Consider the following 24,071-nt stretch of genomic DNA (forward strand, 5'->3'; position numbering starts at 1 on the left):
CCCGAATGCGTACAGATTAGCTCTTCCAAGAATCATTCGGGCCCATCCAGTGTTCAATATTGCTGCCCTCAAGCTGTAGAGGGGACGGCTCGATACCGGGACGTTTTGACAGCCAAATTTGTATAGACCCAAACCGATCATCAGCGTTGATTTTTCACTCGAAATATGTTTGTGGAAGGAAACTGGCATGTTGAAGTTTGCTCTGGGGCCAGAGTCAATCGAACTGAGCCACTCCTTTGTGTTGACCCATTGCCTCCAAGTTGCCCAATTTTTCGCTTCAAAAAAGTTCAAATCAGAGGTGGCTCCAAACCGGACACGTTTTAGAGTGCACGTCAAATTCACTCTGGGGCTGAAATTAGGTAATTGCTATCGCTCCACGACGGCCAGTACAGAGTAACAATACGCCTTGTGTGTGCTTCCATTAGTTTTGATTGGTATGTGGTGCTTTACTGGCGAGAGGCGAGCCGCTGTTTACCTGCGACAAGAAGTTGATTTTTCGAAAGTCGTAAAACTCAAGTCGCAGTGCGAAGCAACACGTCAAAAACTCACCTGCTTGATATGGCGCTTCTGGTCATCGCAGAGCCATGAAATTTTGGCTCGGAGTATAACACATCGTAGTCTCACTGTGACATATGTTTTCTAATCAGAATACCAAGAGAGAAAGTGAATATTGAGTCCGTTCCGGTTTGCAACCGGTGTCCTATTTGAAACCGTCCCCTCTACCATGGCAATGAGATACCGGGCCGTACTCAGCCGGCACCTCCACCCCTAACCGATGCGGATGGCCATACGCGGTACATTGTCGAAAAGGTGTTGTCGCACAAGAAGAGAGGACGGCGCACGCAGTACCTAGTGAAATGGAAGGGCTACCGAGATGCCACCTGGGAGCCGGAGGAATACTTGATGGATGAAGCAGGAAACGCTATTATTCCGCTGAAAACCTACCTGGACCGTTTTTCATAAATTGCTATTTAATTGGCAGCCACAGTTGCATTGCTAGTTTCTACGTATTGCAATAGAAATGTAGCATTCTGCATGATTAGGATAGTGCTTCCCTGCCAGCCAGGCGTTATTTGCAGAGGACATGCACTGGATCTTGAGTTCATCAGTGTTGTTTTCGGCTACCATGCATTCCACATATCCATGCATGATCATTAGTTACCATAACTGTTCCTTCGAATTGGTACTGTTCTGACAGTTGAGAGGGGGGAATGGTGTAACAGATTCACTGTTACTACTAACACTAGGAATAGGATACACTTATCACCTGCTATTATCACGCTGCTGCTGTTAGGTGTTATGTCCATCATTGCTTGTTCATGTATATAAGATTGCATTATGGCAAGGATCATTGCTTATTCCAAGAATGACTACTGAAGTTAGTTGGACTGTTACAATTATGGCATCGGCGGCGGCGGAAGCACTGGAGCACTTGCGCCGGGCAATTCAGTTGTTACATCAACTAGGATTTCTCATCAACTTCAAGAAGTTGGTGTTGACTCCTGCCCAGAGCATCTCATTCTTGGGTTTTCGTGCCATGGAGATGCGTGTGCCTCCGAAGAAGATCCGGAAGCTTCGCCAGGAGTGCACCAAGCTTCTGCTGCAGCCACGGGTGACTGTTCGCACGTTAGCCTGTCGGTTGGGGCGCTTGACATCCCTTTCTACGGGTCTGCTAACAGCGCCGCTCCGTTACCGGCATCAGTACGTGTCCTTCTCGATAGTGGTAGTCAACGGTCCTTCATCAGACGGAGTGTGGCACAGTCTCTCAACATGCCTGTGGAACATGGCAAAGTCATGCGGCTGTCAACTGTCGCTGCAAACAAGCCCACGGATGTACCGACAGAAGTTGTTTCTGCAAGCATTGCCATTGCTAACAACCAACAGGTGAAGATGTCTCTTCACACTCTACCCAAGGTCACTGACCCATTTGTCCGCAATGCGATTCCATCGGCTGACATATCTTTCCTGCAACTACTGTCATCTGGGTCCTTGGCCGACGTAGTACCAACGGAAGATACACAGGTTTCCATTGACATTCTTATTGGAGCAGACTACTTCTGGGACTTTGTTCACTCATCCCAGAACAAAGCCGTGTTGCCATCTGGACTGAACCTGATCCCATCTTGCTTCGGCTATCTCCTCACTACCAGCCATCTCACCGAGTCCGTTCAACCCTCTCCTCGACCAAAGTTAGTTGGACTGTTACAATTATGGCATCGGCGGCGGCGGAAGCACTGGAGCACTTGCGCCGGGCAATTCAGTTGTTACATCAACTAGGATTTCTCATCAACTTCAAGAAGTTGGTGTTGACTCCTGCCCAGAGCATCTCATTCTTGGGTTTTCGTGCCATGGAGATGCGTGTGCCTCCGAAGAAGATCCGGAAGCTTCGCCAGGAGTGCACCAAGCTTCTGCTGCAGCCACGGGTGACTGTTCGCACGTTAGCCTGTCGGTTGGGGCGCTTGACATCCCTTTCTACGGGTCTGCTAACAGCGCCGCTCCGTTACCGGCATCTGCAGGAGCTCAAGATCCTAGCTCTTCGCGAGACCCAGTCTTACGAGGTGACCGTCCAGTGGACATCTGATCTATGGGAGGAGAATTTCGATCAGGAGTGCCGCTCCATTACCAATGCTGTGGGTCTGTTAGAGCAGCAGGGCATCATAGGCCCTGGAAAAATCCCCACAAGAAATTACTGTAGCAGCGGATCGTCAAGCGAATTCTACTCCAGCTACAGAGGAAACAAGTGGGCGTGGCAGCAGCCCTACGTCATCACCTGGTCACCCATTGTCTGCCAGTTTCACCAGTAAATCGACAACACCCACAGATGTACCCATCACCACAACCGTAACCACACCAGGAGCAAGTCCTGTGTTATCCACCACACCGCCTGATACACCGACACCAGCAATCAGGCAAGCAGACTTTATTACTGCTGTGGCCGCCGCCGCCGCACAAGCAGCCACAGCTGCCACAGGAGTAAATTCACAAAACAACGTCCTCGTGAAATTGCCAGCCCTCCAACTCCAACACTTCCACAGTGATATCTTCAAACGGGCGGAGGTCTGGCAAGCCTTTTAATCCACTGTCCATGACAACGCCAAGGTACCGGACGTGGCGAAATTCACCTATTTGAAAATCATTCTCGAGGGTGAGGCTGCGAGAGCCGTAGACGGTATACCAATTACGTCAACAAACTACCCTGTTGCTATTTCTGTTCTGAAGGAGAAATTCGGTCGCCAGGACCTCATAGTCATGAAGTTGTATTCTCAGCTGATGAGCATCGCAGTTCCCATGAACAAGTTTGAAGAACTCAAAGCCACCATTGACTACATGGAACAACTGCTTCGTCAGCTAGAGGCACAAGGAGAAACAGTAAATGCTCAGCGGATGCTCGTCCAACAATTGATGGCGAGGTTTCCGGTGGGATTTCTAACTAACCTCGCAGAACAACGTAACAAACCCTGTGAACCCTGGTCAACCAGTGACCTACGTGCTGCTATGAAGAAGTATCTCGATGTTCATGCTACAGCCCGCAAAATGGCTGACTTCCAGCACGAACATCGACACAACCAGCCATCATCACACCACCCCAGACAACACGCTAGACCATCAGCCAGCTCACTCCAGGTCCTTGCAGCACATCAAAGCCTACCACAACGTGCTAGTAAGCCTCTGTCCTGCAGCTATTGCAGAGGGCCACACTGGAATGATGAATGTGATCGCCATACAACAATGGACAGCAGAAAGGCCCGCCTGGCTGAAGAGAAGAGATGCTTCCGTTGCCTCCGCGTAGGGCACGCAGCCAACAACTGTCTACGCACGAAAGACCGCAAGTGTGTCCACTGTGGTAGGCTTGGCCACAACCGCTCTCTGTGCCCTACTAAGTTTGGCACAATGACCGAGAATCGTCCTTACCAATCCTACAGCACGGCAACAAATGTCGCCACCCATATGGCAAGTGCTACTCAACTTCATCAGCCGCAGTCGGACAGCGGCTCACTCCACTGCAACATCTCCGGCAAGAATGCTCTACTGCAAACTGCTACTACAGCGGTGAGCGGACCCAATGGGGTTGCAACAGTACGTGTCCTTCTCGATAGTGGTAGTCAACGGTCCTTCATCAGACGGAGTGTGGCACAGTCTCTCAACATGCCTGTGGAACATGGCAAAGTCATGCGGCTGTCAACTGTCGCTGCAAACAAGCCCACGGATGTACCGACAGAAGTTGTTTCTGCAAGCATTGCCATTGCTAACAACCAACAGGTGAAGATGTCTCTTCACACTCTACCCAAGGTCACTGACCCATTTGTCCGCAATGCGATTCCATCGGCTGACATATCTTTCCTGCAACTACTGTCATCTGGGTCCTTGGCCGACGTAGTACCAACGGAAGATACACAGGTTTCCATTGACAGTCTTATTGGAGCAGACTACTTCTGGGACTTTGTTCACTCATCCCAGAACAAAGCCGTGTTGCCATCTGGACTGAACCTGATCCCATCTTGCTTCGGCTATCTCCTCACTACCAGCCATCTCACCGAGTCCGTTCAACCCTCTCCTCGACCAACAACTGTCCTCAGTGCGGTCTGCAGCCAGATTCCGGCATCGAACTATGTCACGACGACCAACTGTCAAAAGTCTCAAGGACTTCTGGCTACTCGAGAATATCGGCATGTGGGATTCTCCCTTCACAAATGATGATGATGTAGCGCTGGACCACTTCCAACACACAACAGTGTTCGACCAGGGGCGCTATGCAGTCAAATGGCCTTGGAAATCAGAACTCACAAAGGATACGTTGCCCGACAACTTTGGCCTCGCACGGGGCCGGATGACAACCTTGGCGAAACGCCTGTCCAAAGACCCACCGCTACTGCAACGGTACAACAAAGTCATCCAACAACAACTGGAACGGGACATTATCGAACTCTCACCACTACAGCCTGAAGGCAAGGTGCACTACCTACCACACAATCCTGTCCTCACTGCCGCCAAATCCACAAAGGTACGGCTAGTATACCATGCTTCATCCAAGGCCCGTAAAGGATTGCCTGTTGCCTGACTTGGGTGGTGTCTTGCTCCGGCTTTGCCTCAAACCCGTCGTTTTGTCGGCCGATGTGGAGAAAGCGTTTCTGCAGATTAACCTACAACAAACAGAGCGCGATGTCACTCGTTTCCTGTGGTACAAGGACATGTCCAAGCCAGATGTGATCGAGAACAACCTTGTCACGTACCGCTTCCAACGAGTGCCTTTCGGCATTGTCTCCAGTCCGTTTCTGCTGGCAGAAACTATCCGCCACCGCCTGGCCAATGTCGACACACCAACAGCCCAGAAAATTCAGGATGGCCTGTATGTTGACAACCTGACAACTACCGTTGATTCTGCAGATGACGCATTTGCCTTCTACAAAGAGGCCGAGTCTACCTTCCAACAGTGCAGCATGAACCTACATGACTGGCAATCCAACTCCCAATCGGTCATGGAACAGATTCCAGACAAGGACCAACTTCGGAGCACACCAGCAAGTATTCTTGGCTTGAAATGGGACTCTGCACAGGATGTCCTGTCCATCAACTCCCCAGCTCAGAGTATCAGTGAACCTACCAAGCGCACGGTTTTGCACCGAGTGACCAGCGTCTACAACCCTCTCGGCCTGTGCTCGCCAACAACTCTACAGGGCAAGCAGTTCCTACGACGCCTATGGGATAGTGGATATGCCTGGGACGCACCCCTCCACACTGAGCTGCTTCCTGAATGGTCAAACCTACAATCAATGCTACAACACCTGAGCACTCTGTGTATCCCACGCTTCATCGGCCCAATCACAAAGTCCCAGACGTTAGAACTACACGTGTTTGCTGACGCATCTCAGTACGCTTATGCTGCAGCCGTCTATGTACGCTCCATGCACAATGGTCAACCAGCCCAACTGGCTTATACCCAAGCCACAGCCACTGCCTCAGCATGCCTTCAGAGAGCTGAAGATACCCATGCAGCATCCATCCGTCGAAGGCTCGCAGCGGGTGGTTTATCCAGTCCTGAATGGTGGTCCACTGTCAAGCGTGCCGGTGGGTGTGGGCGTAGCCATGATATCCCTACCCTCAAGGAGGAAAACGGCGAGGAGCTAACCACCTGTAAGGACAAAGCAGAGAGCTTTGCCCGCTACTTTTCAGCGAAATGCAGCCTTGGTGATGACCTTGATGCCAGCAACCTCCCGTATGTACGCCCGCGATCTGATGCTTGTCTGAGTACCATCCACTTTAGGCCACGAACGGTATGCCGTGAACTGAGGAGGATTGTCCCGTCCAAAGCCACTGGCTCGGATCGTGTACCAGGACGAGTGTTGAAGCAGTGCTGTGAGGAACTGTGCAGGCCTGTGGCCCAGCTCTTCAGCAAGGCATCCCGCCAAGGCCGGCAACCGTCACTGTGGAAGCTTGCCTCAGTTGTACCTGTGCACAAGAAGGGTTCGAAGTCCGCAACAAAGAACTACCGACCCATATCCCTGCTACCAATTCTGTCAAAGGTCATGGAAGCTATCATCAATCGTGGCCTTATGGGATTCCTTGAGCGCCAGCACATCCTCACTGCTAACCAGTACGGCTTCCGCTCTGGCCTGGGATTGCAGGACCTCCTTACCATACTACACCATCGTTGGAGTACCGTGGCTGCAGGGGGCGGAGCTGTGCGGGTTGTTGCTGTGGATATTGCTGGAGCGTTTGATTGAGTCTCCCACCCAGGTGTGATCCACAAAGCCCAGCAGTACGGTGTATCTGGCATGCTCCTTGCATGGTTGGGGGACTACCTGCTGGACAGGCGCCTGAGTGTTGTCGTTGGTGGGCAGTCGTCCAGCCCACACCGCATCACAGCCGTGAATTGGGGCACCAGCTGGAGAATTGCGTTCGAGCCAGCCAAGTCCCAGGCCATGACTATTGACCATCACCGCCCCGCCTGGGACTTCCCAGCAGTACAGTTTGCGGGTGTCCCCCTGAATGGAGAGAGTAACCTCAAGCTTCTTGGGGTAACCTTGTACAGCCAACTTTCCCACCGCAACTACCTCCGTACCATCGCCATCAGAGCACGCCAGCGTCTCGGGCTCCTGCGGAAGGCCTCGCCGCTCCTGGATTCTCGCAGCCGAGCTACAGTGTACCGTGGGTTTGTACGCCCAGTAATGGAGTACTGCCCATTAGTCTTGAAGGGCGCAGCAGATTGTCACTTGCAGCGACTTGACCAGACGCAACGCTCAGCCCTCCACTTGATTGGCCCCGGCGCAATGCTGCAAAGCCTGTCTATCCGGCGCATGGTAGCTGCGTGTACCTACATTTACAAGCTACTGTGCTCAAATCCTACCAGCCCACTTCGTCAGCTCTTGCCTCCCTCTCAAGCCCCCCGACCAGCCCATGTTCAACCCACTCGTCTCTCTCTCGTCCGTCTCGACATGCATAACTACCAGCTTGAGACAGGGCTACCTGTCAATAGGCGGGAAAGTTGCAGTAGAGCTTTCCCCGCCTGTGCTGTCCCTGTATGGAATGCCCTGCCACCCGCCGTCCTCAGCCAGCCACCTGACCGGAAACGGCTGCAAAGTTTCAAAATGTCTGTCTTCCGCACCTCCGTGCCCAGCAATGGCACTGGGCCAATGACACCTTGTAAGATGTATGCACATCTGCCCACACACTGCTGCATATTGCCATACGCATCGTGCCCTGCTTACTCTTTTCTCTGGATCTGAATGTGCACCCCTTACGCATTATATAATTATACTTTATTTAGTTCTCTCCCCCTCTCTTGCCCCCAACCCTCCCCGCTCGCTCTCTCTCCCTCCCTCTCTTTCTCTCTCTCTCTCTATCATTTTTTTAATATACTTAATTTAGTTCTCTTATTTCGTTCTCTTGCTCCCCAACCCTCCCCGCTCTCTCTCTCTCTATCTCTCTTTCTCTCTCTCTCTCCTCTCTCTCTCACTCTCTCTCTCTCTCTCCTATCTCTCTCTCCTCTCTATCTCTCTCTCTCTCTCTCTCTCTCTCTCTCTTTCTCTATCTATCTCTATCTCTATCTCTACCTCTATCTCTATCTCTATTTCTATCTCTCTCTGTCTACGTCTCTCTCTCTCTCTCCCTCTCTTTCTCTCTCTGCTATTGGCGCACCTGGTTGTGATGAACCCGAGACCCAAGGTCGGCAGAGTATCCCAGACCATGCCACCACTCCCCTTATTCATGGCTCACACATGGGTTTAAGTTGCTCTAGTAAAAAAAAAAAAATCGCTACCGCCTGGCTCCGAAATCCAAGTCCACGGACACCAACATGACCATCCCACGGCTGGAACTGATGGGCGCTGTCATTGGAGCAAAGACTGCCAAATTTGTCAAGAACGAAATGCAAATCGCCACCACCCGAACTACCCTTTGGTTAGATGCCAAATGCGTCTTGGCATGGATCACGTCTTCGAGGCCACAGCAACGCTTTGTGGAGAACTATGTCAAGCAAATCAAAGAAATCCCTGATCAGCAGTTCCGGTATGTCACCTCGGAGGACAACCCTGCCGACCTCGCCACTCGTGGACTCACCACAGCCGACCCGAACAACAACAGCCTATGGTGACATGGTCCAGACTGGCTCCTACTGCCTGACAAGCACTGGCCCACATACACAATGGACGATACTGCAGAGCCGCAAAGGCCTGATGCCTCGTCTCCAGTGACCTCCGAGGATGCAGCTCCGGAATCAGCACAGACGTCGGCAACCCACTCGTTCGCTACGGTCAACGCAGTACCTACTACCGGGTCATACCGACAGTCCTTGGCTTCATTTTAGACCGCAGCTCAACATTCAACAAAGCACTGAGGGTCACATCCTTAGTGCTCAAATTCATTGCCAAAAAGGTTTGGCAATTCTGAACCTGCTGTTGCGCCATGAGCAGCATCGCTACTCCTACGACGTCTTTCAAGCTGTTCAGCGGGAGGCGCCAATGCCGATTGTGCGACAGCTAGGCATTGCAGTAGCAGCTGACGGTCTTCTCATCTGCCATAGCAGACATGACCCGCTGGACAACACACCTGCTCCACTGCTACATTGTCGCTCAAATCTGAGCAAACTCATAATTGAGCACATTCATCAGCAGTCCCATCATCCTGGAACAGCACAGACTCTGGCCCAACTCACAACAACCATGTGGACTCCCCAAGGCCGAGCCCCCACGAAATCGGCACTGAGGTCTTGTGTCACATGTCACCGGCACAAAGGTCCCAGCTTCTCGAAACCAGCTATGCCACAACCACCGAAGGAACGAGTGCAGCGCTCTGAGTCATTTCAGTTCACAGGCTTGTACATCTTGGGACCCCTCTTGTTCTCAACAGAAGGCAGCCAGCCCAACAAGCTGTGGGTGTGCCTCTTTACATGCCTTTCAACCAGAACTATTCACCTGGAGTGGATGGATGACATGACCACTGATACGTTCCTCGACTGCCTGAGGCGATTCATCAGCCGCAGAGGATGCCCCACGAAGATCCTGAGTGACAACGCCCCTCAGTTCAAGGTTGCCAGCACCATCCTCAACAACCGCTGGGCTAAAATTGTCCGTGACCAGCAAGCTGCAGCATTTAGCCAGCACCACAATGTGCAATGGAAGTTCACAACTGAGTATGCGCCGTGGATGGGAGGTATCTATGAAGGAATGGTTGGTCGGGTCAAGAGGAGCTTGAGGAAGACCATTGGGCGCCAGCTTCTCACCAAGCCGAAACTCATCACCCTTCGGACTGAGATAGAAGCCACCATCAACAGCCGACCACTGACGTATGTTGCAGGAGAAGAAGATTTTCGGCACTATCATCACACCAGCTCATTTCCTGAATGTAAAAGCTCCTTCTACAATGCCAACAGCTGATCCAGATCAAGAGGATCCCTGACCACTGTCGACGTCAGCGCATCTTGAAAGCCAGCTACGACAGCAGGAAGCCCTGCTTGACTAGTTCTGGCAGATATGGGAATCAGAGTACCTGACGTACCTGAGAGAGCGATCACGCCAACACCACCGGACAAGGAATGCGTTACCAAGACAGCCAACACCTGGAGAAGTCGTCACCATCAAGGATGAAAAGAAGAAAAGAGCAACGTGGAAACTGGGAACCGTGACACAATTGATTGCCAGTGCAGATGGATGCATTCGGTCTGTAAAGCTTCGCCTCCCAAACGAAAGAACCCTCACCAGGCCGGTAGTCATGTGTTACCCACTAGAGGTGACACCAACTCAAGACAACCCGCCACCAGTCTAACCACAGGGTGGTCTGAAGTCAACCAACAAAGCCGCAGCACGAATCGGCTCCGAGACTCGTCGACAAGCAGCATACATCGCGCGCTACCGCATTGCTGCACAGCTTGAATGAACACTGTTATCCACCAAGCTTAAGCATCTAGTGTTTGCATGAGCTGTTCCTTTCTTACTTGCATATTTTTTTTCCTTTCTGCTGGGAGTGTCAGTCTGAGTAATGAATATTGTATTTCTGTACTGTGCATACCATGTATTTGTGCCGGTGAATCACTGCGGTTTCACTTGTAAGTTGTGACACGTATTTTACCCGATTTCTTGAACGTGGAAAATATTGCCACATAAGTTTTAGTTCGGGATAGATTTTTTTGAGTGATATTGGAGAAGGAACAGTTTGAACAGATAAATGTTTTGGTTCTTCTTCTTCTTCTTCTTCTTGCCAATCTGAGAGGTAATTCTACTCTTGTTCTCTTTGCCTGGTGATATATCGCGAGGAATAAAAGAATAATTACAAGTCATTTCGCGACAATGACTATACTATAGTCCAATACTCATTTACTCTACATATGCACTGAATTACACCTACCGGTACCTACCTGCACATTCAGTGCGCGCGCCATAATAATTTAGTGTCCACTGGTGCAAAGATGGAGGTTCTTGTAGAATTTCCAATAATTGCTGATTTCAAATTGAATTCAACGGGATCTGGGGGATGAATTCTGATTAGGACACGTTCGATTACCTACTAGTACAGAGATGTCTTGGTCAGAAAGTACTGATATCTTACTCTCCTGCCAGAATTTGTGCAATATTTTGGTGTACGCTTTCTTGACCCCACGCTGGTACGTTGCATGACATGGTATACTAGAGAACGGGTGTATTGACAAAGCCTATCGCGTGAAACGATAAAGTATGGGTTCGGGTGTGATCAAATGCACGCATCGTGCTCATAAACTGTGTGCAGTGCTCTCTTCACCAACAGAACACTACCATACTTTGCAGATCTTGTACCAATCCCAGGGATAATGAAACACAAAATTGATGTGTTTGAGTCACGACACACACACATAGTAGTTATCACATGAAAACATGATTGTGATAACTACTAGCACTATGGTACACCGTTTTTCGTGCCATGCCTGACAACAATAAGTAAGTTACACGCAAAACATTACGCGCATCGACCCTCACAAGGCAAGTCAAGACATACTCGGAGCAAAGAGAATTTGTTCGTGTGATGCATGAAATTTGGTATAACTACCAGTACATTTTTTTCTTGTGCGACGCCTACTGTAGTGCACCTGACAATAATAAATTTTCTCCAAAAAATATTATCGTATCATATTGGTGCGCGATCCTCACAAGGCAAGTCAAGACAAACTAATTGAGGCTTACCTAATTTCAGACTCTTCTGTCACTGGCATTGGCGGCTTCTGCATGTCGAGATAATTTCGAAGAGCAGTGGTGGGTACAGCCTAATGCAAGGTTACGATCTCGTTAACTGCGAAGTCCGCTACGCAAGAAACCTTGGGCCGACAGCGACGGCAGCATCCTACCAGAAAAATAATTCCCGCGGGCTGGGCATGGCTTTGTCCACACTCGCACCAGTCGGAGTCCCAAACGAATCGAGAGTCTGGTGGCCAAGCTACTGGTCTTCTTCTGTCGAACGCAGCTGCTGAGGCATCTTCTTCCTCAACATTTGTAACACGCGATGGCAGCTCTTTAGCAGAGTATCTGGGCTCCCTGCCCCAACCATACGCGGCGGTGGGTTGATGGTGGTCTTCACTGACCTCAGCATCGCTGCCTTCATTGCTGGGTACAAAGAATTGTTCGGAATAGCTCATCTTTCCTTGAAATTGAATACTAAAAGAGTGCACCTAGATTCAGACCATGCCACAATGACGTAGTTAGGCCGGGATGACATAGCCAAATGGCCGCATGACGTCACGGCGCGGCCCCCGTTTTTGCCAATATCTCAAGAACCCTTTGCCGTAGACACTTCGGACCAAGGCCATTCGAGTCAGCACCCGAGACTACAGGATACGAAAGTTTCATTTTCCGTGGAGTTCCCCTTTAAGATAAAACATGTTTGCATGCAATGTTTATGATACGAGTGCGCACTTGATTCTATTCATCGGCATATCATGATTGTTATTTCCACGATGCCAATTTAACTAAAAGTGTGACTTACATTTCTCAAGGCGAGAAGATCTGAACCCGCTCGAAGCAGAAATTCTAGAACCTCCGGCTTGCCGTGTCCACAGGCGTTGTGCAATGGTGTTTCTTGAGCCTGGAGTAGGGAGAGGTGAGAACGTTGAAGATATTTTGTTTTGGGAAAACAACAAGGGAAGGGACAGAGAAACGAACGACTACATGATTGATCACGGCAAAAGAAAGAGAGGGAGAGTGAGAGTGAGCAAGGGAGAGAGCTACAATTTAGATAAAAAGGCCTGAGTGCCTATGACCAATACTGGTGCACAAGCATCTGGTATGCAGGAACTCGTCAAGCTTTGTGTACTGGGTGCAGACAAGCAAGAGAAAGGTTGTGCTAAGAAACAGTATGCAGAAGATGGGGACCTAACAGTTTGTTCAGGTTCTGAACAGAGTACTACTACTAGTAATCAGGAAATGTCATGCGTCAAAAGAGACCATGTCTGAGAGTACCAAAGTATGTGCCCTTCTGGCTTCACCATAGCAGGGAGGTACTGCCATCTGGTGACTCAGCATTTATGGAGGTTCGCGTCCTTGCAATTGAGTCGCATCGGGCCAGGCGGAGGAGGATACGCAAAGCGATAAAAATTCGGGACATGGGCCTGAGAATATAAGCCAACGCAGGATTGAACCTCCTGTAAAGGCATTCCTGATACAAATTACTGGCCCAGTACTTGCTTCTCTCGGATAGTGAATTATTTGTCTACTTCCATAAACTGCTGTTGCCAGCACCCGCAATTATGTGCACATGTACATATTTATAAAAAGTAAAAAGGACCAAGAAACTACAAGTTACCCTATAATGCCCACTAACACAATCAGTTACTAAACAATCAGCTCATGCGATAACATTACTAGCCAGTTAGTTGTAGAACGTCAGTGCCGGCGGTCAGTGTCGTGCAATGTTATCACATGAGCTGATTGTTTAGTAACTGGTGGTGCTGGTGGACATTATAGTGTAACTTGTAGTGTCTTGGCCCTTTTTGCTTTGCATAAAATTTATTATTTAATAATCCTTGGCTCTCCATCCGAGTTCATAGATGTACATAATACACGCACATGTTCTGCTTGGTGCATGTGGAATGTTTTACAGTTGTCACGTATCATGCTTTTGCTGTAGCAGTTTTGTGTTTGTTTCTGATGTTTCCTCAACCTCTTTTCTCTCTCTCCACAGTTCATGCATGTATGAATATTATCTCCCCACAGCACTGTTCATTATCAAACCTTTCCCAGTGGTGACCATGCCCATATTCATTCTTGATGTCCTTGTTGCTATTATCATTTCTGATGATGGGTATTTTATGACCGAAACAATTACCGTATTTTTCCGGTTGTAAGTCGACCTTTTACGACTTAAAATAGAAGGAGAAAGGGTGGGGGTCGACTTACAACCGGGATTCGACTTATAACCGGTAACTATCAGAATCTTCAAAAAAAATGACGTGCACTGCATGCACGAGTGTACCATGTTTACACATTTTGCCAGTTTATTGGCCTTTTTCAAGGATTGGGAAGTTATATCCTCCAATAAGGAATGTTTACATGATTTGTTAATGTGTTAGTAGCAGGAGGTGGTTAGTAGTGCTTCTTTGGGTGAACACTTTTTAAAAAACTTTTTAAATATTTTCCTGATATGATTGTGCGTGAGTCTGTGTTGCTCACAATCCACTTTCACGGAGCAGTGCCTACATCCTGGAGGTTCACTGGCCACCTTCGCCGATGATACAACGGTCTACACCTGTGTTGGATCACCCGAAATGCTCCCAAACAGTAAGAAAAGCTTACAAGCTACCCTGGATGCGCTCAATGACTGGGGCAAGAAGTGCCGGATCAGGTTTGATCCCACAAAGTCACAGCTCATGACGATAGCCCATCAGCGGCACAGGTGGCCTATCATTGAACTCACGTTTGGAGATCACACTGTGTCTGAGCTATTGGAAGTAAACCTCGGCATCACATTTTGACTCGGGCCTCTCCTTCAAGACCCACCTCCACGACACAGCACTCAAAGCGAATTCTCGCCTGGGCTTCCTGCGCAAAGCTGCTCGCGTACTCGATGGTGCTGGTAAACAAACCATCTGCAGAGGCCAGTCCTAGAGTATGCGCCATTGGTATGGATGGGAGCCGCTTCAGGCCATCTGCGCCTTCTCGATCGAGTGCAGAGACGCGCCCTCCACATTCTTGGCCCTGATGTCCTCCTCCAGAGTTTGGCAGCAAGGAGATTGGTCACCACCCTCAGCTATATGTACAAACTGATGTGTCTGGCAGGGCCACCGCAAATAACGTGGCTGGTCCCCCCCCCTCCCCCACCCCCCCCCCCCCCCCCACAGCTTTCTCCACCAACATGTCCTCAAACTTGATCCGATCACTCGGTGCGCCACAAGTCTCAGCTACAGAACGTCCTCCCGGCTTTCTCTCCTGATTACGTGCGACGCTGCTTCCCCCACAGCATCATTGATGAGTGGAACAACTTGCCCCCAAATGTGCTGCAGTCCCTGCTACGCCTGACGGCCCTCCAGTCGTTCAAGGGCAAGGTGCATCAGCACCTAAGACAAAGCCGCTGGTATTGGGCTACATACTCATTGTAACACCCCATACTACATACTCGCTGTAACACCCCATACTACATACTCGCTGTAACACCCCATATATCCACAATAAGCTCATCCCGCTCACTTGTCTATTTACATGTGTTTCGTAATCCCGTCCATGGTGCGCTGGATAGCGCTAACGCCGAGACCCTAGGCCGGCGTTGCTAGTCCCGCCTCACCGGCACAGGCTCCCTCTAAGACCCTACTAGTACATTGTCTGTCTTTCCCCTCGGCTGCAGGCAGTAATGCGCGATTGAGGCCTTCCTCCAAGGCCTCTGTCGTCTTCAACATTGCGCCGTCAGTTTCTTCTGCCGCTGCCTTGAGTGTGGCCCCCGATGTACTTGCTTCGGCTGTTTCTCAGGCAGTCGGCCAGGTCCTCCAGCCCCTGATGGAGCGAGTAGAGCAGTTGAAATATGCTGCAGCCGTCGTGCCGCCTGTCAACTCAAGCTCTGTTCATGCATTGGGCCATCTGCCGGCTGCTCATCCGTCACTCTCTGTACCTGATAACCTTTGCGGGCGAATTGAACGCGGCGAGCTTATTGATTTCGAGGACCTCCTCCCGGACGATTCATCTTCAACTGGCTGGCAACGGCTATCAACTGGGTCCTTGTCCATGTCGGCTCCTTGCCCGACGTAATGCATTACCTCGATGACTTCCTCGACATCTGCCTACCAAGCTCCTCCCTGGTGGCCAAGCACAAGGCCATCATCTTGGACTTGTTCCAGTTCGTGAACGTACCTGTCGCCACAGAGAAAGTTGAGGGCCCTTCCACTGTCCTCACCTTCCTCGGTTTGGAGCTGGACACCGATCGCTTGGAAGTGCGTCTGCCTCGGTCCAAGCTTCTGGCCCTACGTCGTTTAGTCTCTACCACCCTCGACAAGGGTTGCATTCTCAAACGCGAACACGCCTCACTCCTGGGCCACCTCTCGTTCACTTCCGGAGCAATTCCTGCCGCCCGTGCATTCTTACGCCGCTTGTAAGACCTTGACAAAGCCACATCTGAGATGTCATCTCACCGAATGCTGCGCCTCTCAGCCTCAGCCAAGGGTGACCTGAGCTGGTGGCACCTGACTCTGGCAACATGGAACGGAAAGTCATTGTTACTGCTAGAGAAGTGGATGACCTCCAGTTGCAAACCGACGCAAGTGGCACCATTGGATTTGGAGCCTTCTTCAATGGTCGCTGGTTCAGAGGTGACTGGTCTTCGCAGCAACTGGAACTAAGCATTACCTACAAGGAGCTCTTCGCCATTGTCGCGGCCTGCGCAACATGGGGGATCGAGTGGCTGCGGCTGCGTGTGGAGTTTCAGTGCGGCAACCAAGCTGCCGTGGAGTGCCTGAAGACGGGCACGAGCCGGTCTCCTGCAGTCGTGGCACTCATCCGCACCCTGTACTCAATTTGTGTGATGCACAATTTCCTAGTCCGAGCATCGCTCCTGCCAGGCATGTCCAATACCATCGCTGATGCCCTGTCCCGGAACAAGATGGATGCCTTCAGGACCTTTGCTCCCACAGCTGCAGAGCGGCCTGACACCCTGGTCCAGCCAATCACTGAGTAAGTGCAAAGAGATTCAATTCAAGATTCAATAGGATGCAGATAGCGTTCTCTGTCGATCCTACTCCACAATATCAGTCTGACTTTATGCCTCTAGAACAACGCTCTTGTGCAATACATACTTACCATCTATATGTGCTGTTATCACCCGCTATCTCCTCTGGCCCTAATGGGAATGTCGGCATGGGCACTCCTCCTTAACTGGCCTCTCACGCACCTCTATTAAACTCGCATGGATCATAAACCGCTCCTGCTCAACGCAGGCCGACCCACCAACTCGCATGGGTCACAAACCGCTCCTGCTCAGTGCAGGCCGACCCACTTGGTCATATAGAGCTCCTGCCCTCGGTAGGCCGACCACATGATTCGTTAACGCGCACTCAATTGAGCTACTCTGCCCGACATTCCCATTCTTCCAAACTCACTCTCTTGTCTTTCGGTGTGTCGCGTCCTGCACGCTTGTGTGTCTACTCTATACTCTAGCATAGGGAGTAGAATGTTGAATGTTCGGTTGACGTAGGAGTTACCCGTTGTTAACAGTCATGTACCATTGCTTCGCTGTTGGCCTTTATAACGAGTTGCATGACCCTCCTTACGTGTGTGCACGATCTTGCTCTCTCTAGATACTGCTGTGTATCATAGACATTACATGCCCACGCTCTGCGCATGAGCAGATTTCCTGTGCACACAACAGAGCTTGCTGTCTTTCCAGTTTCCTTGCCTGCAGTCAGCTTTCAAATTCTCACCCACCATCCTCATAGCATTTCTTACTCTTACACTATTATTATTATTATGAACAGTTTCGCGTACTTGAGGACCAGCCTCTTTCCGCCTCTGTGTTCCTGAGCAATAGAAGGAGAGAGACAAAACTATACTCTTATGATGATGACAAGGGAAGACATGGACTGCAAGGTACGGTTTACAAATCGACAATAAGCAAATAGCACTGAGAAGGATGGGCAACTTCTGTTTCGTCAGTGTCTTACACTACACTCTACATATTTTTGAAACACACGATTCGTTAACGCGCACGCAATTGAGGCCAGCTACTCTGCCCGACATTCCCATTCTTCCAAACACACTCTCTTATCTTTTGGTGTGTCGCGTCCTGCACGCGTGTGTGTCTACTCTATACTCTAGCATGGGGAGTATGATGTTAACTTATGTATATACAATGGTTCTTATGCAGCCGAATGCAATGGACCTCTGCCACGTGACATTACCGCCCATCGGGCTTCTCCCTCCCTCGTCGTCCCTGCCCCTCGGGTGTCTCAATCCACATGGGTATGTGTAAGTTCATTGAATAGGCAATTCACGCAGAAAAAATGCCCTATACTAAAAATGAGCAGGGACAGAACAGCATAGGCAGCAAGCGCAAGAAAAGACACTAAGAGACAACAATTAAGGCAACGTAATGGCGGGCGACGGACAGCACAAGGGAGGTAACCAAAACTTCTAACTGAGGCCGTGTTGCAAGACCCCTAATGAGCACAGTTTCTGAGAGAACAAAACCGGACTGCATGAAAGCGGAATGGTGGTGGTTCCTGTCCAAAAAGACAGACCGGTTGGGATGCATCCCGAAATGAGCCGAAACCGGGCTGAAAGGTTTCTCGGGTAACGGTGAACGGTGTTGCAAGCCCACTTGCGCGCCAGAACGGCCACCATGGTGCTGATGGCCAGTGAGGTAAAACAACAGTGGCATGACACGGTATAGCTCTGAGGAAATGAAACAATTTGCTTAACAAGCGAGGTGGGGGGGGAGACACAAATTGCTTTCACCCTCCCATGTGAAACAGTCAACACCCGACGAACCTGGGGACCACCAAAGGGAGTTGAAAGTAGGGAGTTGATGGGACAAATGACTCGCAAATCTATCGACAGTATGGGGCCCCCACTTCTTATCAAAATAAACAAACAATACAGCCGAAATAGCCCAGTCATCCATGTCTAGAATCCGTCAGAGATAGTCAGCCGTGGTATTTTCACCCCGGGGGATCCACTGTGCAAACAGTTCAATGTGTTCACATTGACAGAAACGGAAAATGTCAACAGCTTCTTGGTGCAGCGTTGGGTTACGGCTACCGTTACACAAAATGGACACCACGTTCTGGTTGTCGGCATTAAGACAAATTGCATGGCCAGACAATCGAGACACTAAAAAGATTAGGGCAAAGCGGGCAGCAAGCAGCTCCCTCAATATGGAGCTGGTGTGTGCGGCTGACATGGTCCAGGGCCACTTGCTCCTTGCAATTTCAACCCCGTTCATCAGGCTGAAACCACCCCACCCGGAGTCACTAGCATCCGTGAATACCAATTGCAGCGTGCGGGGCCCAGCAGGCCAGATGGGTCTCCCGTGAAAATGATCAAATTCAGATTGCCAAAAACGTTATTCAGCCTTGGCAGCATGCTCAAGTGGGATAGCTATCTCCCAGCCCTCTTCTTGGGTTGGGCCCAGACATGCATGCAAGCTTCTTGTCTGCAAGCGCACCACGCAGCCCAGAGCAAGTCACATAGAGCTGAGCGACCCCGTTAGTTTGGCAAGCAAGCGTGCGGGGACCACAGTGGGGTAAGACATAATCTCAGCTAGCAGCAGTTTAAATTTGGATACGCGGTTTGGGGTGACATGAATGCTGTTGTTGGCTGTGTCCAGGACATGACCCAAGGCCGAGACCACCTGCTGGGGTTGAAAATTACTCTTTTGCTTGTTAATGACAAGACCGCATTTTTCCAAATCTGACCTCACAAGTTGGGCGACCCGCTGCTTCTCCTCTGCGGAGTTTGCGGCTCCAGTTCCGTCATCCAGATACAGGGAAATACGTATGCCTTGGTCACGCAAATGGGTGACCAAAGGCCGCAGCACTTTTGTGAACACAAATGGGGCGGGCTTAAGGCCAAACAGAAGTGCGGCAAATACAAAAAACCGAGCCTGATCCCGGAACTGCCATTGAAAACATAGGAACTTCCTATGTTCTGGGGCAATAGAGACGTGATGGTAGCCATCCTTCAGATCAAAAGTGAACAGGAGACAACCCGGATCGAAGAGTTTCGGGATGAGTCTCAGGTCCTCAACTCTAAAATGGGAGTCTGCCAAATGCTTATTGAGGAAGCGGAGGTCTATAATCAGCCTCAATTTTCCGTTGCCCTTGGGAAACACGTCCAACGGACAAATTACATGGGTAGCGTTTTCCTCCACCATCTCGACTGCCCCCGAACGTAACAGCATACGGATTTGGTCAGACACAAAACTGGAATGATCATTAGAAGACTTTAGGTTACATGTCCGGGACTGGGGTGGGGGGGGGGGGAGACAAAACAAAAAAATAGCCATATCGAATAATACGTAAAACAAAATCAATATTTTGCCAAAATGCAATGCAGTGTTATAACCGCACATGAACGTTATTGTCACAAGCACTTATCTCGTCATACTCCAGCGGGTCCGGGCACTCATGCTATGTCCATTCCAGGACGAGCTCCGGCAGTGGGTTGTGGTTGCTGAGTCCAGTGTGGTTGGTGACTACTCCCTCAGCCAAACTCGGGGCAATGCCTGCTGACGTGACCCAACTGTTGGCAGTTCCAGCAACGTGGGCCGCTTCCAGGGGTTCGGCCACCGTTGGCAAACGGTCCGTGGCCCGATGGCCTCCGCTCAAATTGAGAGTTGTTGCCAAAACTGGGGGCACGACAATTTCTACTTGGGTATGACCTCTCAGTCTCAGGTTGGAAACGCTCCCTGGGCTGCAGTTGCCTGAGTCGACGAGCAGTGGAGGCCGCGTCCGCCATCCTTTTGTCGTCAGCGAGGCTGTCACCCACCCTGCCCTCCTCATAAACTCTCCCAGTCTCCGAGTCGAACAAATCTGCTATTTTCATTTGCTTCTGCCTTTTGCAGATTTCGCGCTTACCCTCTGCGTCAGGAGTTCCTTGGCCTCGGGTGCGGAGTCCGGGAGCACCGATATGGCGGCATCCACCTTTTGGAACACAGTTTCATTGGTGGCGAACTGGGCCTGCAGCCCTGGTGACTTGAGTTTCGGCTTTGGGGCCTGGTTTAGTTGGCTTGTTAGGGACTGCGCTGCTTTGAGTTTGCCACCTCAGCGCGGGCCGCCATGGCCTCCTCCTGCACTCCCTTGATTTGTGATGACAGGTTGGTAAATGCGGAGGCGAACAACGGCGGCATCTCCTCACCTGCCGAGCTTGGTGTTGGCGGGGCAGGTGAGGTGGTGGAGGTGGCGGTTGGGCGTCGTCTGGCGATCCTGGCAGGCTCAGGATGAGCTACAGGAGCCGCGGTTCCTTGGCTGCGAGTAGACGGCATAATTTATCACTTAGATCTCTGGATGTCAAAAAACTGTACGAGGAATACAAGACCACGATGGCAGGTGGGGGAGAGTTGCGCAGTGGAAGAGGAGCAGAGCACGACAGAAAAATGGTGAGTGAAAAATACGTTTTTACACTCTTTCGCTACGCTCAGCCGTGAAAAAAACAACACTTTGCTGTCACCCTATACTGATGACTATTGTCTATGTCTGATTCCTTACCTGTGGTACGGCTGCTGGTGAGTATATGCCCCGTTTATATCAAAAGTCAAACTGCGACAATTTCGATGACAATTTCGATGACGCTTAGGAGGTCATTAACTTGATGTGTCCTTTTTCTCATTTTTTTCTAAAACACAGCCAAGTTCGCGTAAATCTGTGCAATTAACCAATCCATTCCAGAAGAAGTTTTTACATGAGGTATCAAGCCGTTTTCTTCCCTTCCTCTCCAGGATTATACAGGGAATGGCTGAAATGAAAAATACTACTTCGAAGTACAACGTATAGCGTAAATGTATTGAGATACAACTCTTGTGACAGGGGTTCGGCCACCGTTGGCAAACGGTCCATGGCCCGATGGCCTCCGCTCAAATTGAGAGTTGTTGCCAAAACTGGGGGCACGACAATTTCTGCTTGGGTATGGCCTCTCAGTCTCAGGTTAGAAACGCTCCCTGGGCTGCAGTTGCCTGAGTCGACGAGCAGTGGAGGCCGCGTCCGCCATCCTTTTGTCGTCAGCGAGGCTGTCACCCACCCTGCCCTCCTCATAGACTCTCCCAGTCTCCGAGTCGAACGAATCTGCTATTTTCAGTTGCTTCTGCCTTTTGCAGATTTCGTGCTTCGTGCTTAGTCAGGAGTTCCTTGGCCTCGGTTGCGGAGTCCGGGAGCACCGATATGGTGGCATCCACCTTTTGGAACACAGTTTCATTGGTGGCGAACTGGGCCTGCAGCCCTGGTGACTTGAGTTTCGGCTTTGGGGACTGGTTTAGTTGGTTTGTTAGAGACTGCGCTGCTTTGAGTTTTGCCACCTCAGCGCGGGCCGCCATGGCCTCCTCCTGCACTCCCTTGATTTGTGATGAAAGGTTGGTAAATGCGGAGGCGAACCAAGACGGCATCTCCTCACCTGCCGAGCTTGGTGTTGGTGGGGCAGGTGAGGTGGCGGAGGTGGTGGCTGTGCGTCGTCTGGCGGTCCTGGCAGGCTCAGGATGAGCTACAGGAGCCGCGGTTCCTTGGCTGCGAGTAGACGGCATAATTTATCACTTAGATCCCTGGACGTCAAAAAACTATACGAGGAATACAAGACCACGATGGCAGGTGGGGGAGAGTTGCGCAGTGGAAGAGGAGCAGAGCACGACAGAAAAATTGTGAGTGAAAAATACGTTTTTACACTCTTTCGCTACGCCAGCCGTGAAAAAACAACACTTTGCTATCACCCTATACTTATGACTATCGTCTATGTCTGATTCCTTACCTGTGGTACGGCTGCTGGTGAGTATATACCCCGTTTATATCAAAAGTCAAACTGCGACAATTTCGATGACGATTTCGATGACGCTTAGGAGGTCATTAACTTGATGTGTCCTTTTTCTCATTTGTTTCTAAAACAAAGCCAAGTTCGCGTAAATCTGTGCAATTAACCCATCCATTCCAGAAGACATTTCACATGAGGTATCAAGCCGTTTTCTTCCTTTTCTCTCCAGGATTATACAGGGAATGGCTGAAATGAAAAATACTACTTCGAAGTACAACGTATAGCGTAAATGTACTGAGATACAACTCTCGTGACAGGGTAGAAATATGTCAAGTTTTAGAAGGAGATATAATATAACTGTTAGGTGCCTCCTCCCGTACAATCTTACCTACAACCATTCCTTAGCTGGCTGGCCTGCATGCACCCGTACTACGTCATACTCACCTTTCGTTCCATCGGCCTGGGTAGCTACTTGCGCGCCCATGTTTGCCATAGCTACCCATGTTGTTGTTTCTGAGTCGATCTCTCTCTCTTCAATAATCTCGCTCTCTTCAATAATCTCGCTTTTCTCACTCTTCATCAATGTAGTCGTTTCGTTCGTCTTGGTCTCTTGTCTCGTCCTCTATCATAAATGTTGTTCCCAATAACTTGTTCCCGTTGTCCGTTGTAATGTCTGGAGAATATGTCGTCAGTTGACCTTCTTCGGACTCAACATAACAACAACAGCGTAGTGAAGAAATTGTGTAGCATTATTCACACATCGACGAGGAATAGCATCAAACAATTGTACAGACAATACATTTTCTTTCTGGAAACAAAGCATAGGATCAAACTTAAGTTTGTACAACGCTTCTAACACAACCGAATGCAATGAACCTGTACAACGTGACAGTACTGAGCAAACGTCATTACAGTACAACTCCCGACAATTAGCATACGTGGACAGATGGCTTTAGATAGATGAAGTACCACTCTGGGCTCATTTCTTTGTTGTCCCCTGAAGTGTCCTGTCATATCTCCTCTGCGTGACATCACAGTACCCATCTCATGGCCTGGTGGAGTTCATTGTCCCTTCAGCTGCATCTCCTCCAGTATGATTCTTCGTGGAGCTTCTCACTCTAGCTTCTCTAGTCTCAAAGTTCTGGTTTAATTACGCGGTCTTCCACGTTGTCCAACACCCACTTTGGTTATCACTTCTATTGTCATTGTAAGTCGGTCCTCTCCAGTACGTCTTCTCACTTGGCTTCCTGTGACGCTGATGGATCCTTTCACAGTTTGGTTGGTTTTTCGGTGGGCCTTTCTCCAACTTTTACATTTCTCTGGGTTGACTCCAGCCCCACACATGTGAATGATGAGAAGCAAGTTGGCATATCTACACCGGAAGAGGATGATTCAACAGTAGACGGTGAATTACATATAGGAGGACGACCACGACGACGACGAGACTCAAGCGCATCAAGCGGAACAACACTGAACGGCACATTTTGGCGGATGCGTGCGCTTTATTATCATACTGTTTTTACAAAACACATACATCGTTATTTTGACGGCACAAAGTAGCAAGGCGGCAATGAGACATACGGAATGGCACGGGTGGAGGAAAGGGAGGGGCAGCTTGCTGGACATAGGATCTCGGCTTCATTGCTACCCAAGTTCGAGGCAAGGGGATCAACGGCCAGTGTTCAT

General features: G+C 50.0%; 2 protein-coding genes across 2 annotated transcripts in view; one reads left to right on the forward strand and one right to left on the reverse strand.

Annotated features, from left to right (window-relative positions):
- The window catches only part of LOC135826967 (uncharacterized), an 86,903-nt gene that overhangs the window by 52,320 nt on the left and 10,512 nt on the right, over positions 1–24,071 (reverse strand). Inside the window, exon 2 of the mRNA XM_065339494.1 lies at positions 12,445–12,543. The gene's annotated coding sequence lies outside the window, so the exon portion shown is untranslated. The remainder of the gene's footprint in view (positions 1–12,444; positions 12,544–24,071) is intronic.
- LOC135827029 (uncharacterized) lies at positions 3,250–4,695 on the forward strand. The gene has a single exon (XM_065339550.1). The coding sequence runs from the start codon at positions 3,250–3,252 to the stop codon at positions 4,693–4,695; it is 1,446 nt and encodes a 481-aa protein (XP_065195622.1).

Source organism: Sycon ciliatum, chromosome 11 (genome assembly GCF_964019385.1).
Source record: "Sycon ciliatum chromosome 11, ocSycCili1.1, whole genome shotgun sequence".
Lineage (NCBI taxonomy): Eukaryota > Metazoa > Porifera > Calcarea > Leucosolenida > Sycettidae > Sycon > Sycon ciliatum.

Coding starts and splice junctions, on each gene's coding strand:
- LOC135827029 (XM_065339550.1), top strand. CDS start 3,250: ATGAAGTTGTATTCTCAGCTGATGAGCATCGCAGTTCCCATGAACAAG.